Source organism: Aegilops tauschii, chromosome 4 (genome assembly GCF_002575655.3).
Source record: "Aegilops tauschii subsp. strangulata cultivar AL8/78 chromosome 4, Aet v6.0, whole genome shotgun sequence".
In the NCBI taxonomy this organism is placed as follows: Eukaryota; Viridiplantae; Streptophyta; class Magnoliopsida; order Poales; family Poaceae; genus Aegilops; species Aegilops tauschii.
In genome coordinates this window covers 304453220-304467291 of record NC_053038.3, presented here as the reverse complement: position 1 = coordinate 304467291, position 14072 = coordinate 304453220, and the positions used below count along the sequence as shown (strand labels likewise).

At 43.7% G+C, this 14072-nt stretch overlaps 2 protein-coding genes across 3 annotated transcripts; one reads left to right on the top strand and one right to left on the bottom strand.

Annotated features, from left to right (window-relative positions):
- The first annotated feature begins 1400 nt into the window (after positions 1 to 1400).
- Positions 1401 to 3645, top strand: LOC109761460 (uncharacterized). The gene is made up of 7 exons (XM_020320273.4): positions 1401 to 1663; positions 2326 to 2374; positions 2471 to 2573; positions 2663 to 2758; positions 2851 to 2925; positions 3032 to 3101; positions 3335 to 3645. The coding sequence occupies exons 1-7, from the start codon at positions 1538 to 1540 to the stop codon at positions 3416 to 3418; spliced, it is 603 nt and encodes a 200-aa protein (XP_020175862.1). The 5' UTR covers positions 1401 to 1537; the 3' UTR covers positions 3419 to 3645.
- Positions 3646 to 11292: 7647 nt separating this feature from the next.
- On the bottom strand, positions 11293 to 13677 carry LOC109761464 (reticulon-like protein B16). Of its 2 annotated transcripts, none has more exons than XM_020320277.4 (5): positions 13432 to 13677; positions 12339 to 12519; positions 12112 to 12253; positions 11963 to 12032; positions 11293 to 11820 (listed from the first exon to the last, which is right to left on the bottom strand). In XM_020320277.4, exons 1-5 carry the CDS (start codon positions 13553 to 13555, stop codon positions 11654 to 11656), a joined length of 684 nt encoding a protein of 227 aa, XP_020175866.1. In that variant the 5' UTR covers positions 13556 to 13677; the 3' UTR covers positions 11293 to 11653. The 2 variants fall into 2 exon arrangements, with proteins under 2 accessions (XP_020175866.1, XP_040243096.1); XM_040387162.3 differs by having other exon boundaries at positions 13078 to 13632.
- Between the last annotated feature and the right edge of the window lie 395 nt (positions 13678 to 14072).

Sequence of the window (14072 nt, the reverse complement as noted above, 5' to 3'; positions counted from 1 at the left end):
GCATGCTGCATTGAGCTAGTTGGCTCAACGGGCGCATAAGGCGCCCGTTAGGAGAGCTCCTATACGCCGCCCGTGTGCGTCCGATCGACGCAGCTTCGCTGAAGCGACGCGCCAACAGGCCTGCCCAATTATCACGCCTCGAGCAAAAAATCATAAAAGAAGCGCACGCTTGGGATCGAACTCCCGACCTCATTCTGCATTCCTACGTGCCTACCAGCCGAGCTAGCAACCCACAACAGTATAAATGCAGCGCCAGCCGTAACGTATAAAAGATAGCTGCAAATAATGTTTTTTATAAAATAAATATTTTTAGTATCATGTTGAACAAATTTTAAAATACAGTCGATTTTTTTTGTAAAAACACTGAACAATTCAAAACCACAAATGAACTATTTGTATTATACGTTGAACATTTTTTCATATACGATGAACAAATTTTAAATACACAATGAACATTTTTTTCATAGCGTTGAACAATTTCATAGTATAAGATGAACATTTTTGTAGTACACGATGAACATTTTTATAATGCAAGGTGAACTATTTCATAAAATACAATGAACATTTTCTACGACGAAGATTTTTGTAATACATGATGAACTTTTTATATAATACACAATAAAGAGAAAAACAGAAAGAGAAAATAAAAAAGGAAACATAAAAGAAAAAAGGAACCAAAACATAAAATTAAAAAACCGAAACAAAACAACTGAAAACCAAACAAAACAGTGAAAAAACTGGAAGAAAAAACCATGGAAGAAAAAAAACCCGCAAGGAACAGATAAGGAAGCAACCGCGAACGAATCAAAAGACAAAGGCAAATCCCGTACGTGGGCCAGCCCACTAGAAGCTCCCCTCAGCGGAAGCACGACATTCTGACGCTAACAAGCGTCAAATAAGCGTCAAATAGGGTTTGCCCCCGTTAGGAGGTCCCCTTACGCGCAGAGGTGCAATTAGAAGGAATGTTCTACGCGGGCCGAGCTTATAAACGGGCCAAACAAAAGGTCCAGAGTATACACGGATCTAGGCCTACTCCGGGCTGCCGTCCAGGCCTCCAGGGTAGTCCTGGCCATCTCAGGCCCGGCCCTGTCGGCCCATCCAGGCCCGGCCCTAAAATCCAGGGCCTAGGCCCGATGGGCTTGCCTGTGGGCCGGGCTTGGGCCTGAGTTTTGAGCCCATGAGCAGGGCCCGGACGGGTTTGGGCTTAGCATATTGGCATTTTAAGGAAGAGGCCCGGCCCACGGCCCTAAGCCCTAAGGGCTTTTCAGGGCTTTTTACCAGATGGGCCGGGCTTGGGCTTGAAAAGTAGGCCCGATGGTAGGGCCTGGGCCTCAGTTTTTTGCTGTGGGCTTTTTAGGCCCGGCCCGGCCCGGCCCATGGCCAGATATACTCCAGGGACACTCACGCTCGCTCCCCACGAATGTCGTCGCGTGCGGCCACCAGAATTTTCCTGACGCCGTCGTTGCTCCCACTCCCACTTCCCAAGTGACTGCGTACGCGGCGGCCAAGCATCTGCCCAGCGGGAAGAGCCTTCGCGATGGCGGCGTCTGGATTCGGAGGCGGCGAGGCGTTCCGGCTGTCGGCTGCGGCGGGGGCCGGCGCGCTGAAGCTGCACAAGGGCGACATCACCCTATGGTCCGTCGACGGCGCCACCGACGCCATCGTAAGTTCTTCCGCTACATCTCATCATCCAATCCCACCTTGTCTCCTCCACGCCATACTGGTTGCGTATGTAGATATGCTTGGATAGGTGAGATGGGTCGAGTTGTATTTTACCAGATACGGAGTAGCAGCTACCGGCGCGTAGTGGGATCTGAGCATGGGATCGGAACTGAACCCAGTTCCGGAACCATCAGATGACGTTGTAGTTAGGCTGGCTTCTCAGATGGAACAGGCCTTTGCCTAGGTCTGGGTTGGTGAACAGGGTCTTCTTAGCTATGCTTATTTTCTGTTTTAATGTCCGTATCGGTTCCGTCTGCCCTTAGGGGCATCACCAAGAAGTCTGAATCAAGTTCCCCAATGACTGTCAGCTTATTTTCCATGGAGTGGAATTTGAGTTCTGAGCCTCAAATCATCAGGAAAGTTGCAGTCCCTTCTTGCAACAAGTTTATAAATCCAATATCTTATTACAAATCCATTCAGCCAGTTAGATCTTAAGCCTTTGCAAGCTTGTATGATATGATCTATTATGTGAGTATTTTACTAAATCCTTCTGTTACTTCCATTTGTGTTTTATGATAAACTGATGTGTTACATTTTGCATAGAAGCAATTATCTTTCTCTGTATTCAACAGTGAATTATATAACTGAGGTTTATTTTGGCAGGTCAATGCTGCTAATGAACGAATGCTAGGAGGGGGAGGTGTTGATGGAGGTATAAACTAGCTTTTGAGAAGCGTGATAATTTTATTTATCACTGATGGTCCAATATCTCATAGTTCTAATTACTAAGTCGAAACCCCTATGTCAGCTATACATCAAGCTGCTGGACCACAGCTTGTGCAAGCATGCCGTGAAGTTCCAGAGGTTAAACCTGGAGTCCGTTGCCCTACTGGAGAAGCTAGAATTACTCCGTTAGTACCTTCTCTCATTCATTTTGGTACCAACAGAATGCTATCTTCGTGAAACTATATCAATTTGCCTGTATATTGAATGTGAACAGAGCTTTTGAGCTTCCCGTGTCCCGTGTGATCCATACAGTTGGGCCCATATATGATATGGACAGGAAGCCTGAGGTGTCACTAAAGAATGCATACGAGTAAGTTCCTCCTTTTACAAAATATATTAGAGAAGGCCGTTCTAGCTGCTGAATCAGGCAAAAACAACCTGATCTGCATTTGTTAATTGCAGAAATAGCTTAAAGGTTGCTAAAGAGAATGGCATTCAGTACGTTGCATTCCCTGCTATATCTTGTGGTATTTTCCGGTATGTACTAAGTGCCCGTTTTCATTCATCTATCTACTTTTTTATGCAGTTTATTTTTTGCACTGTCAAAATTTAGAAGTTTAACACGATTTGAGCATGCATGCAGTTACCCTCCAAAGGAAGCATCAAATATAGCTATTTCAGCTGCTCAACAATTTTCAGCGGATATTAAAGAGGTTAGTCGTAGCCTGTGGTAGTATGCTGCAGTGCCACTGTGGTATTTGTAACCACATGCCATTTTACACTAATATGCAGGAACTATACAACCAATGTTTAATTGGAAATCCATTATGACTAGTCAGACTTGCAGTATTATTACACCTCTCTAGACGTGGAAGTTTGTTATCCTGTTTTTCGTGGTGTTGTCATCTATGTCTATTAAATATGTAAACCACTTTGTAATTGGCAGGTGCATTTTGTTCTGTTCTCGGATGAGCTCTACAAAGTTTGGCGTGAGACTGCCCAGGAGATGCTGACGCAGTTTGAGAAATGAATAACTATGATATCAGTGTAGTATGCGCATGTTAGCCAGCATCCAATATGACCACTAGAGTCTGTTGACCATGATCGTATGTATGGCGCAGTTTGAATGTGTTTATCTGAAAGATAGTTGGATGGATATGCCGGATGAGTGCCCTGAATAATATTTCACCGTTCTTTATGTTTCATTTTCATATGTACTGTATAAGATGGCCGGCAAGTGACAGCACATTTACTAAAGTTCACAGTATTTTTTTTTTTAACTTGCGGTACATTTATTCATCTAAGATAATTGATACATCTCTAATAAGATCAGCTAACAGGAAATCTGAGGGATCATCCTCCCAAGAAAAAACAGAATGTGAATAGAAATATTTCCTAGCCAGGGTGTTTGCCACATTGTTTGCTTCTCTCATGCAATTAGTAGAGGATACTGAGCCAATCCTTTGAGCTAACAGAAAGCATTCTGCCAGTAGTGAAGAGTAGGGACTTAATATTTCTAATTCCCCATTGCAGGCCTTAATTACCTCTAGACAATCAGATTCAAACATTCTGCTGTCGTCCCATTCTTTAGCGCCAAACATTCTGCTGTAGGGGCATCTAGCACATGATCAAACAGAGCAGACGAGCCTGTCAAAGCTTCTCCTCGATGATTGCAAAGGATCACCGCTGTAGCTTCAGTTCCATTCTCCATAGAGCACGCATCAACGTTCATCTTGTATACATTTAAACAAGGCTTCAACCACTTCTCATCTCTGGAATGTAAACCGTCGAGCATAGGAGCCGACTTTGTTGTAATGGCATGTATAGCTAAGGCTGTTCTCGCTGTTAGATCCAAAAAAAAAGGCTGTTCTCGCTGGCCTAGCAATGCCCTTGCCCTATCACACCTTCCCTTCTTTGCCATCAAATATACAAAGCTCCCACTATAATTGCAACCTTGGTGTTCGCTTGCGTTGGTCTCTTAGTAAATATTCGAAAACCACACTCCCCGATCTATCAATCGCCAGGGTCTGATCAATCAGGTCAGTCAGACCAGCCCCCCCCTCCTACTTCCTTAGAGCAACTCCAACGCGCCGACCCTAAAAGGCCCGGGGTCATAGATGATAGATCGGCCAGCGGCCATGTCGGCGCCCAAAGTTCATGCCGGCACCATACCAGCGGCCGACATACAATGCTAGCCTCCAAAACACCCGCCACACAGTTTATCCTGGCGCACTTGCCAGTGGCTGGCACACATGCCAGCACACAAAAAGAGGCGGGAATTTGACCACGCCGTCTACGCTGTGGTCATGCTAGCACACTTGCCGGCATACAAAAAAAGGATGACGCTCTCCGCCATAGATCACTCGCGGTCGAATTTGAGCATGTCGGCCTGCATCTTCTCGAACCATGGCGTCTTCCTCGACGACACGGTGTTGAGGTCCATCTTCATGATCTCCACCCCCGTCATCATGCTAGCGAGCGCCACTTCTTTCGCCTTGGTCTTGGCATTGGCGGCCTTGATCTCGAGCATCTTGGCTTGCTTCTCCGCCTCCATCTCAAGCATCTTGGTTTGCTTCTCCGCCTCCATCTCAAGCCTCCTCCTTTGGATCTTCATGAAGGCGTTCATTTGCTCTTCCTTGTCTTGCTGGCGCTTCTCCTCCCTTGAGTCCTTCATGCTCATCATGCCCTCCACGGTTGCGAGCAAGGCGATCGACGCCGCATCCCGCTTGTCCTCCTTGGAGTTGGGCCTCCCTCATTGCCGCGGCGACTCGGGCGTTGGTTTTCTCCTGCTGTGCGGCGGCGGTGAGGACGGCAACGGCCGCTGCTTCGTCCCTTGCGTCCGCCGCGTGCTTTTGGCCCTTCCTCTTTACCAACTGCGCGGGCCGCTCCTCCGGCGTCAGCTGCTTCTTCTTCTTGGGCGGTGCGGCGGTATTGCAGGGGGCGCGGGGCTTGCCTTTGCCGAAGGGGACGGAGGTGAGGCCAGACGAGGCGACGGAGGCGAGGATGGCGGCGGCATCGAGGGCGTCGTCCACGGCGAGCGGCCGGGAGCGTGAGCGGGCGGGAGGTTTCGGGAAAGTGGAGGAAAATGGTGGCCGCTGTGCCACCGACTGGCGGGCCAGGGGGAGTAGGCGCGCGTCGCGCACGTCCGTTTCGTGTCCGCGCCGACGCAAATCAGACTCAAAATTGGGCCGGGAATGAGTCGGTAGGCGGACGAGAAACGGATGCGCGTTCGTTTGGGCCGGCGCGTTGGGCCGACTTTTCTGTCCGCGACGATCCAAATGGACACGAAATGGTTCGGCACGTCGGAATTGCTTTTAGCCCTCTCGTAAGTGAACATGAGGTGGCGGACATCCTCAGCCCCACCCTTGCAAACCGGGCAATTGGCTAGAAACAGGAATATGGCGGTTTGCAAGAACCGGCATGCCATGAATAATCCCATGGGGTGTCTTCCAGCCAAGAATCTCAATTTTACTAGGCACTTTAAGTTTCTAGATAATATCCCAAATTGGGTTGCTAGATGAAGGTCCCTCATTGTCCCTTTTAATCATGCCGCCAAACTAATGAGTCTATTCTGTGTAATAAGCCGATCGACCGAAAAAGTGAACGCTTTCGTTTTGTGCCAGGCAACAAAGTCCTCCGTCAATTGTGAACTCAATGGGATTATTAGGATTCTTTCTACATCCACAGAGATAAAATTATCCTTTACGATTTCTCATCCCAATTTCTAGTCACGGGATTAATAAGATCCTCTGCTGTTTGCACTAAGCATTGACCCCTTCCTGTTATTACTTTTCTTGAGGGGCTAGTCGGCACCTAGTGATCTTCCCAAATGTTGATTTTATTACCATTCCTCACTCTTCATATATGATCTCTCTTAAATGTATGGAGTCTAGCAAAAATACTTTGTCAGGTAGAAGATGACCCCTTTTTGGGTCCTGCCTTCAGCAGGTTCCTGTCGGCGCATAGTATTTGACGCGTAAAACTTATGCACATAAGGTGGCAAGACTAGAAAGCAACCGCCCAAAAAGCCACTTTGGTGGACGGATGCATTGGAGCCCTATATTTTGAGTAGTGCTAAAATGATATTTTGAAGTTTCAGAAAATTCCAAAAACAATTCCACATGTTCATATGGATGTATGTTACACGTGTGCAAATTCTCATGATGAAATAAGTAACCATGTGAGTTACACACAAATGAAAGAATTGTGATTTTGGAAAGATGAACGGTGCATGTATTATTCACTATTTAGACATCATCATTTTGTCATTTTTGCATAGCTCACATGTTTATTTATTTCATCACCAAACTATACACATGTGTAATTCCATCCATATGATCATGTAGAATTCTTTTCGAGATTTTTTGAAATTTTAAATGTGATTCTTAAACTATTTAAAATAAAGTCCTCCAAGGCACCCATGTTCCAAAAATCCACCGCCAACTTTTCTTGGCTAGCTTAGCTAGATTAAAAGTATGTAGGTCTTCAAACCCCATACCTCGATCCTTTTTTGGTATGCACATTTTCCACCAAGCCCACCAACACATTTTATTTTTCTCGTCAGTGCCTCCCCACCAAAATCCAGAGACAACATCAATGATCTCCTTATAAATGTTTTTTTTGGTATCTTAAACACTGACATGGCAAAAACAAGTAAGGCCTTGAGTAAGATCTCTTTACCTCCAACAGATAGAAAATTTCCTTCTAATCCAGCAATCTGCTGATCATTCTTTCAAGGAGATATGAAAAGTGGTCGCTCCTATCCGCACCAACCATGGCGGGCAGCCCAAGATACTTATCAGATAGAGCTTCGGTCATAATATCTAGCAAAATTCCAGCTTTTAACTCAACAATCATGTTTGGGCTGAAGAAAATAATACACTTTGCATCACTGACCAGTTGACCCGAGTTAACACAATATTGATCAAGTACTTGTCTCAATGAGATTGCATTAGTCAAATCACCTTTTATGAGGATTAAGGAGTCATCAACAAATAACAAGTGAGAAACTGATGGTGCATTTCTGCATACTCTTACTGTCTTACACCCTCTATGCCACAAACCTACTCTGCATGAGCCAGTAAACTTGATAACCCTTTCGCACATAGCAAAAATAGATATGGTGATAACGGGTCACCCTATCGGAGTCCCCTGGTAGGGACAAATTGCTCCGTTTCATGACATTGTATTTCACCGATGAAACACAAGCCATCAAAAGATCAAAAAATTCTTTTTGGAAACCAAGCTTACCATCTTCTTTTCCAAGAAAACCCATCCAACTCTCATAAGTTCACAGTATGTTGCCAGTTGCAATTATATACAAACTTGCTCAGGTATAGACACCAGGAAACAGGTCTGAGTGATTTACGTAACAACTACTTAACTTCTCTGCTCATGACAATACTTAAAATTTTAAGGGGTTGCAGCTCATTTTGATTGGAAATCTATTATGACTAGTCATACTTGCAGCATTACAACTCTCTAAACATGGAAGTATGTTTCTACTTATCCTGTTTTCGTGGTGTTGTCATCTATGTCTATTAAATATGTAAACCAATTCGTAATTGGCAGGTGCATTTTGTTCTGTTCTCGAATGAGCTCTACAATGTTTGGCGTGAGACTGCCCAGGAGATGCTGACGCAATTTGAGAAATGAATAACCATGATGTGAGTGTAGTCATGTTAACCAGCATCTAAACGACCGCTAGAGTCTGTTGACCATGATTGTATGTATGACGCAGTTTGAATGTGTTTATGAGAGAGTTGGATGGATATGCCGGATGAGTGCCCTGAATGAAATTTTACTGTTCTTTATGCTTCATTATCATGTGTATAAGATGGTTGGCAGGTGACAGTGCTAGCAGTGACGGCACATTTGCTGCTTGTGCTAATGTATTACTTATCTCTACTCCTAGTGGGGAGTTTGTAGCTTGGTACGGTTTACTTCCGTCCGGTTTTTTCGTCTCACCTCCCACTACCCTCTTTCACTGGGTTTTCTCTCTCTTCTATTAAAAAACTAAATCCTATTAAGTGGGATCTTGTTTCATACTTGTTTTGACAAGTGTTGATTCAACCTTTACTCCTAAAGAGGGAGTTGGTAGCCTGGTATGTTTCTTTTTTCGTTCGATTTTTTTCGTCTCACCTTCCACCATCCCTTATCACTGGTTTTTTCTCTCTCCCACTAAAAAACCAAATCCTGTTAAGGGGATCTTGTTTTGTGCTTATTTTCGAAGGTGCATACATGTGAAATCACCTTCCTAAAAGACACACATAAGTATTTCTCGATAACCTACCAAAACAAAATCAGATATTCCTTCATAACAAATCGCGTGCTATGCCATTTATTACTATCATTATCTCTACTATTAATTGACAATCACAAGTTTTCTAATACAACAAAAAAAAATATCTTTTTTCTTATGGGCGCACGCATCCGCAGCCGTGTGGAGGGGCACCGTGCGCGACACCGTGGCCGGGCCTGACGCAGGCGCGATGGTCGAGAATGCCAGGGCATGGATCACGGCGTCGAGGACGGACGTGGCGGAAGGCGGCGGGTCGTCGGACTGCCACGTACAAACGTTCATGGATGCGATCATATTATATTTATTGTCAGTTATATAGAGAGTCAGACAGGCTACACTCTCCAATCAAGTGTGTCCATTCAAATGTCAAGAAATTCGTTAAGAAAATGTGTCGTATAATACTCGGTAGTCGTCGTCGTTCGCAGCAGCCATTCATGCGAAAATATTTTGAAAATCAAGCACTAAATCAATTTGTAAATCAAACCATTAATTTAGTTAATTAACTAGACATTTAACTGCGTCTGCAATTCATTAGGTCCATCGAATCAATCTAGAAATTGAGTCATCAATGCAATTAATTAATTAGGTAGATGTTATTTATGCCTATAGATAATAGAAGCATGAGATTTTTTTTCCAGTTAGTCAGGTAATTAATTGATCGTGTTGACACTTAACTAGGCATTCATAGAATTATGTAGGCTGTTAATTATTTGTGTACTAAATTAATAAAGCAAACAATTAATCGCCCTTAATCATTTTGAAAGCGCTCGATGGCAAGGATGATCAACAGGCTTGCCAACATGGACGATGACATATTTCAGTGAAGTATGTGAAATTGGGGTTCGAATATTTTTAACCCTGAAATTCTGAGGTAGATTTCTAACCGATTTCAAAGTAAATTTAAATTATGTTAGAATTCACTAAAATTAAGTGATATTTGAAATCTCAAAATCCGAAACAATTTCCGAAATTTCGCATATTTCGGTGAGGTCCGAATTTTTTTTCCAAAATTAAAAACCTTGACGACCACCATGCGCCCGCGACATGGGCGACCTAGCATTCACCAAGATGGATGATGACTATGCTCTGCAGGATGTCCACACGCTGGCGGTTGCCAAAACATTCGCGAGTGAGGACAACACGACACAACATTGACCGGTAGGTTCATGCTATAGTAGAAAAGAAGATTGCGAACATCCAATTATGAGCCCGGGCTCATCTGCACCCGGTTAAGAAATAATTCATAACAAATTAAAAAAAATCCAAACTTTTTGTGCATGGTAGATAATTTGGTGCGTGAGGTGCGCTCCAACTTTCAGAGCATTTCGACATTTGAGTAGCTCTCAGCAAAAAAGACAAATTGGGTCAAAACAGTATATGAACAGTACACTATTTAACAGACCCCAAATTTGTTTTTTTTTGCCGAGAGCTACTCAGATGTCCAAGTGATTTGAAATTTGGACCAGACATCACGCACAAAATTATCTATCATGGCAAAAAAAAATTGGAATTTTTTGAATTTTTCTAGTATTTGTTTTGATTTTTTTATTCAGCGCAGGTGCAGATGCTACTGGGAGCTAAAGCGCCTCACTCGGAAGATTGTTCCAAGAATAAGAAGGAAAAAGAACTAAAGCCACCAAAGTCCATGGTGTTGAAGAAAGAAAGAGTGTTCCAAAAAATAACACGAAAAAAATAAAGAAAGGGTATTCTAAAAAGTAAGTAGAAACGAGAACTAAAGTTGGCGAGGAATGAGAAAGAAGAAGATGATGTGTCGATGACGAACACACTAATATTGACGTGGTGCTGGTTGGCGTCAATGAAACATTTTGGCAAAGAGGCTAAGAGAGGACATGTAGGGAGGAGGAAGAGAAGAACGACAATTATCCTTTCTAGCATATGTGGGCTGAAGGTGGAGCTTATTGGTGGCTAGGAATACGTTTACGTTGCCACTCGCCTCCGACGTCAGTGTGCATTTACCAGGTTGAATGGCCCTTTGGAAATGATCTCTATAATTATTTGTTGTTTTGTGTCAATAGTATAACTTAGTTTAACCCACTCTACTATATTGTAAACATGAAAATTTTCATCCCTATAATGCACGGCGAAGATGAGGTGGACGTCATCTGGTTTTAAAGGAGGTGACTCAAGCGAGAAATGTCCCGCTATCGCGGCAAACCGAGCGGGAAGGGTAGGTTCCGATAGAAAAAGGGAAGATGCATCGCGGGATGGGGTTTTTGTGTTTGACGGCTGTTAGAGATAACATAGTGGATAATCCATAGCACTGCTACTACTAAATAAGTTCACAATACGTGTTGCCAGTTGCAATTATATACTCCATCTGTCCCAAAATAAGTGTCTCAAAGTTGAGACCTTATTTTGGGATGAAGGAAGTACAAACTTGACCAGGAAACAGGTCTGAGTGATTTACTTTCTCTGTATCAAAATAGAATTGAACTGTAAAAACATCTTATATTTTGATACAGAGTGAGTACGTGACAACTAATTAACTTTTGTATGATTTACCTCCTCTGTATCAAAATAGAATGGAACTGTAAAAACATCTTATAGTTTGATACAGACCGAGTACGTGACAACTCCATAGCTTCTGTACTCATGACAACAGTTAAATTTTTAAGAGGTTGCAGTTGCAGCTCATTTTGCTGCGAAAACCAACTCAATGGTCCATCTCAAAAGAGAAGGAAAAAATAACATCAGGGGTAACACGTAGATCAGTCTATACAGAGGTGTTAAACGATATTGGTCGAGGTGCTGCGATCTTCTGCATGCCCTTTTGGCATTGATCTTATTGATCAACAGTACACTGAAAAGGTACCTAAATCAAGCTTCGGTTTCCACTGATCTAGATTCCTACTTGATGCAACCTACGATGCAAAAATACAACAACAAACAAACCCAAACTATTTAACGAGCGTAAAAATGACAAGCATCAAACTTCGAGGCAGATCAATCATCTTTATCTCTGATGAAGCTTCTAGGTAGTCTGCTTATCACATTTTCATCGACGATCTTGTAATGCCTTGAGATATTCCGGTGGACCATCCCAGCATACCTGTCCACGTGCTCCTGGTGTCTATGGTAAAGTACAGGTACTGTCACCAAAGCAATGGTTCCTGTCATCCATACACTGTAAAATTAGTAATGGAATCTCCACAAAGGACCAACAGATACATGATTATGCATGCCCGGTACCATGTGCCCCTACATTTCTCTGCCTGTGTGGACTCAAAAAGAGATGTTTACACCATAACATACCTATATAAGCAAGAGTTACAGAAGAGTAGAAATTGCCAATAACAGATAGCAACCACAGGACTGACACAACCTGTGAAGAATTTTCATTGGTCAGTAATCATAATGATCTCATGTAACAACCAAAGAGAAACAATGGCATGATAGCTAACCTGGAAAAAGAGCCGGAAGTCTTTGCCAAGAGTAATGTCATGTGCAATCATTAGCATGTTGTTCACTTTAACACGGAATGAAGCCGCAGCATTATTAACCATCTCCTCTGACAGAACTAACTCAGGCAGTTGCCTAGGTTGCCTACGATAATTAACCGATAACAGATACATTGATAAACTTCTGTTGAAATATGTAAGAACACAAAATCATGGATAAGGTTCCTTACTTATTTAGCAACCCAGATATTTTGACCCATATGAGCTGTACAACTATCAAAATGAGCAGTACATCACAGCAGATAGTCAAGAACGATAGTTCGGACTTCTCGAACAACCACCATGCAATAGTAGCACCAAATATAACACCAACAGTAGCACGTTTACACTTCCATAAGACGATATCAGCAGCTGAAAGAGAGGAACAACATCTTAAATCAATGAGCAAGAGATACATAAGGCCAACTGTACGTGGAGGCATAAAAAGGGAAAAATCATACCGCTGGATATTAATTCAACCTTACCCTTACCAGTGCACAAGAGAAATATATAAAGGACAGTACTCTTGAAGTTAAGCTGGTCAATTAAGTGTACCAGAAATTCAGATTACAAACCATCAATTAAGTGTATCAGAAATTCAGATCATAAACATAAGAAACAGTCATCTGAGATAAGTGTAGCAATTATTTAGCTACCGCTTTGCAGTACGACAGGTTAGTACTCCTGATGATTGGTCTCTCATTTGAGTATTGATACTAGCACAACACGTTGCAGAAAAGAATTTAAAATAATAATAGTAATAGCAGTAATACTAATAATAATAATACCTAAGGTATTGGTTCAGTATGTACAGGTGGCCAACATACCATGTTTGCTTTGAGTTATGAATCACATGTATTTCAATGGTGATTGAGTTGATAAGCATCAACCAGAATTCAGAGCAAAACTTAATGGCATGATCTCAATTACCTGTGTACACTCGCATCCTAGCACGCGCTTTCTGAAACCACAGTACACAATCTGAACTACAGTCTACAGAACTACACCCAGCCTTGGCCACACTCACGCACGCTTCTTCTACTTAACCTACGAAATGAAAGCCAAAAGGTCAACCACCTTTACTCAACCCTGCCATTACTCCCGCAAATACACATGATCCAATCGAGAGAGACCATCGGAAAGCCCAGTGACAATCTGGCCACCCATCCGCCTCACAACATCCAATTCGCGTTTGCAATCGCACAGCTGTAGTGTAAGAGCGATTTACCCCGAACTCAGCAGAAAACGGGAGGAGATAACTGGGGGTAGAAGAGTAGTGGTTGCCTTTGCCGCCGCCAACGATCTGGTGCACTGAGAGTCGATGGCCGCCGCCCGCGGAGCTGCAGGGGTCGGCGGACCCCTCGATCCCGGCGTTCGCGGGCTCCGCCCCGCTGGCGCTGGTCTCCATGGCGAGCCCTTTGCTTCGTGGCGGGATCGGAGAGGAGGCGAGGCGCTTTGGGGAAAGAAAATAGTCCGGAGACGGGGGAGAAGGAAAGGGGGAGGTAGTTTCTTCTTTTACTTTTTGATGATTGATGACAGGTGGGGCCGCCACTTCATTTTCGACCGGGCGGCGGCGGTAGCACCAGTTGTACGAGGGTTTTCTCTTGCATCTCCAAGGCGGGCCTCTAAACTTGCTGTAATCATCATGCTGTCCGGATCATAAAAGCCATTCAACACCGATCTGTGCGATCCGGACACGATTTTTCTTGCAAACCGAAGACAAAAGTGGGGGAGCTTTATGAAAGTCCGGACTGCACCTAAGCCCGCTTCTAACCACCCTGATCCCACAAAAAACCTGTCACCTACCCCTCCCATGCATTCTTCCAATGCACGCACCTCATTCATGCCGGCCCAGAGCATTCGGAGTCCGGCATTGATGTCGTGATATGACCGGAGGAAGGGAGGGCGGCGCTGACCGACGCGAC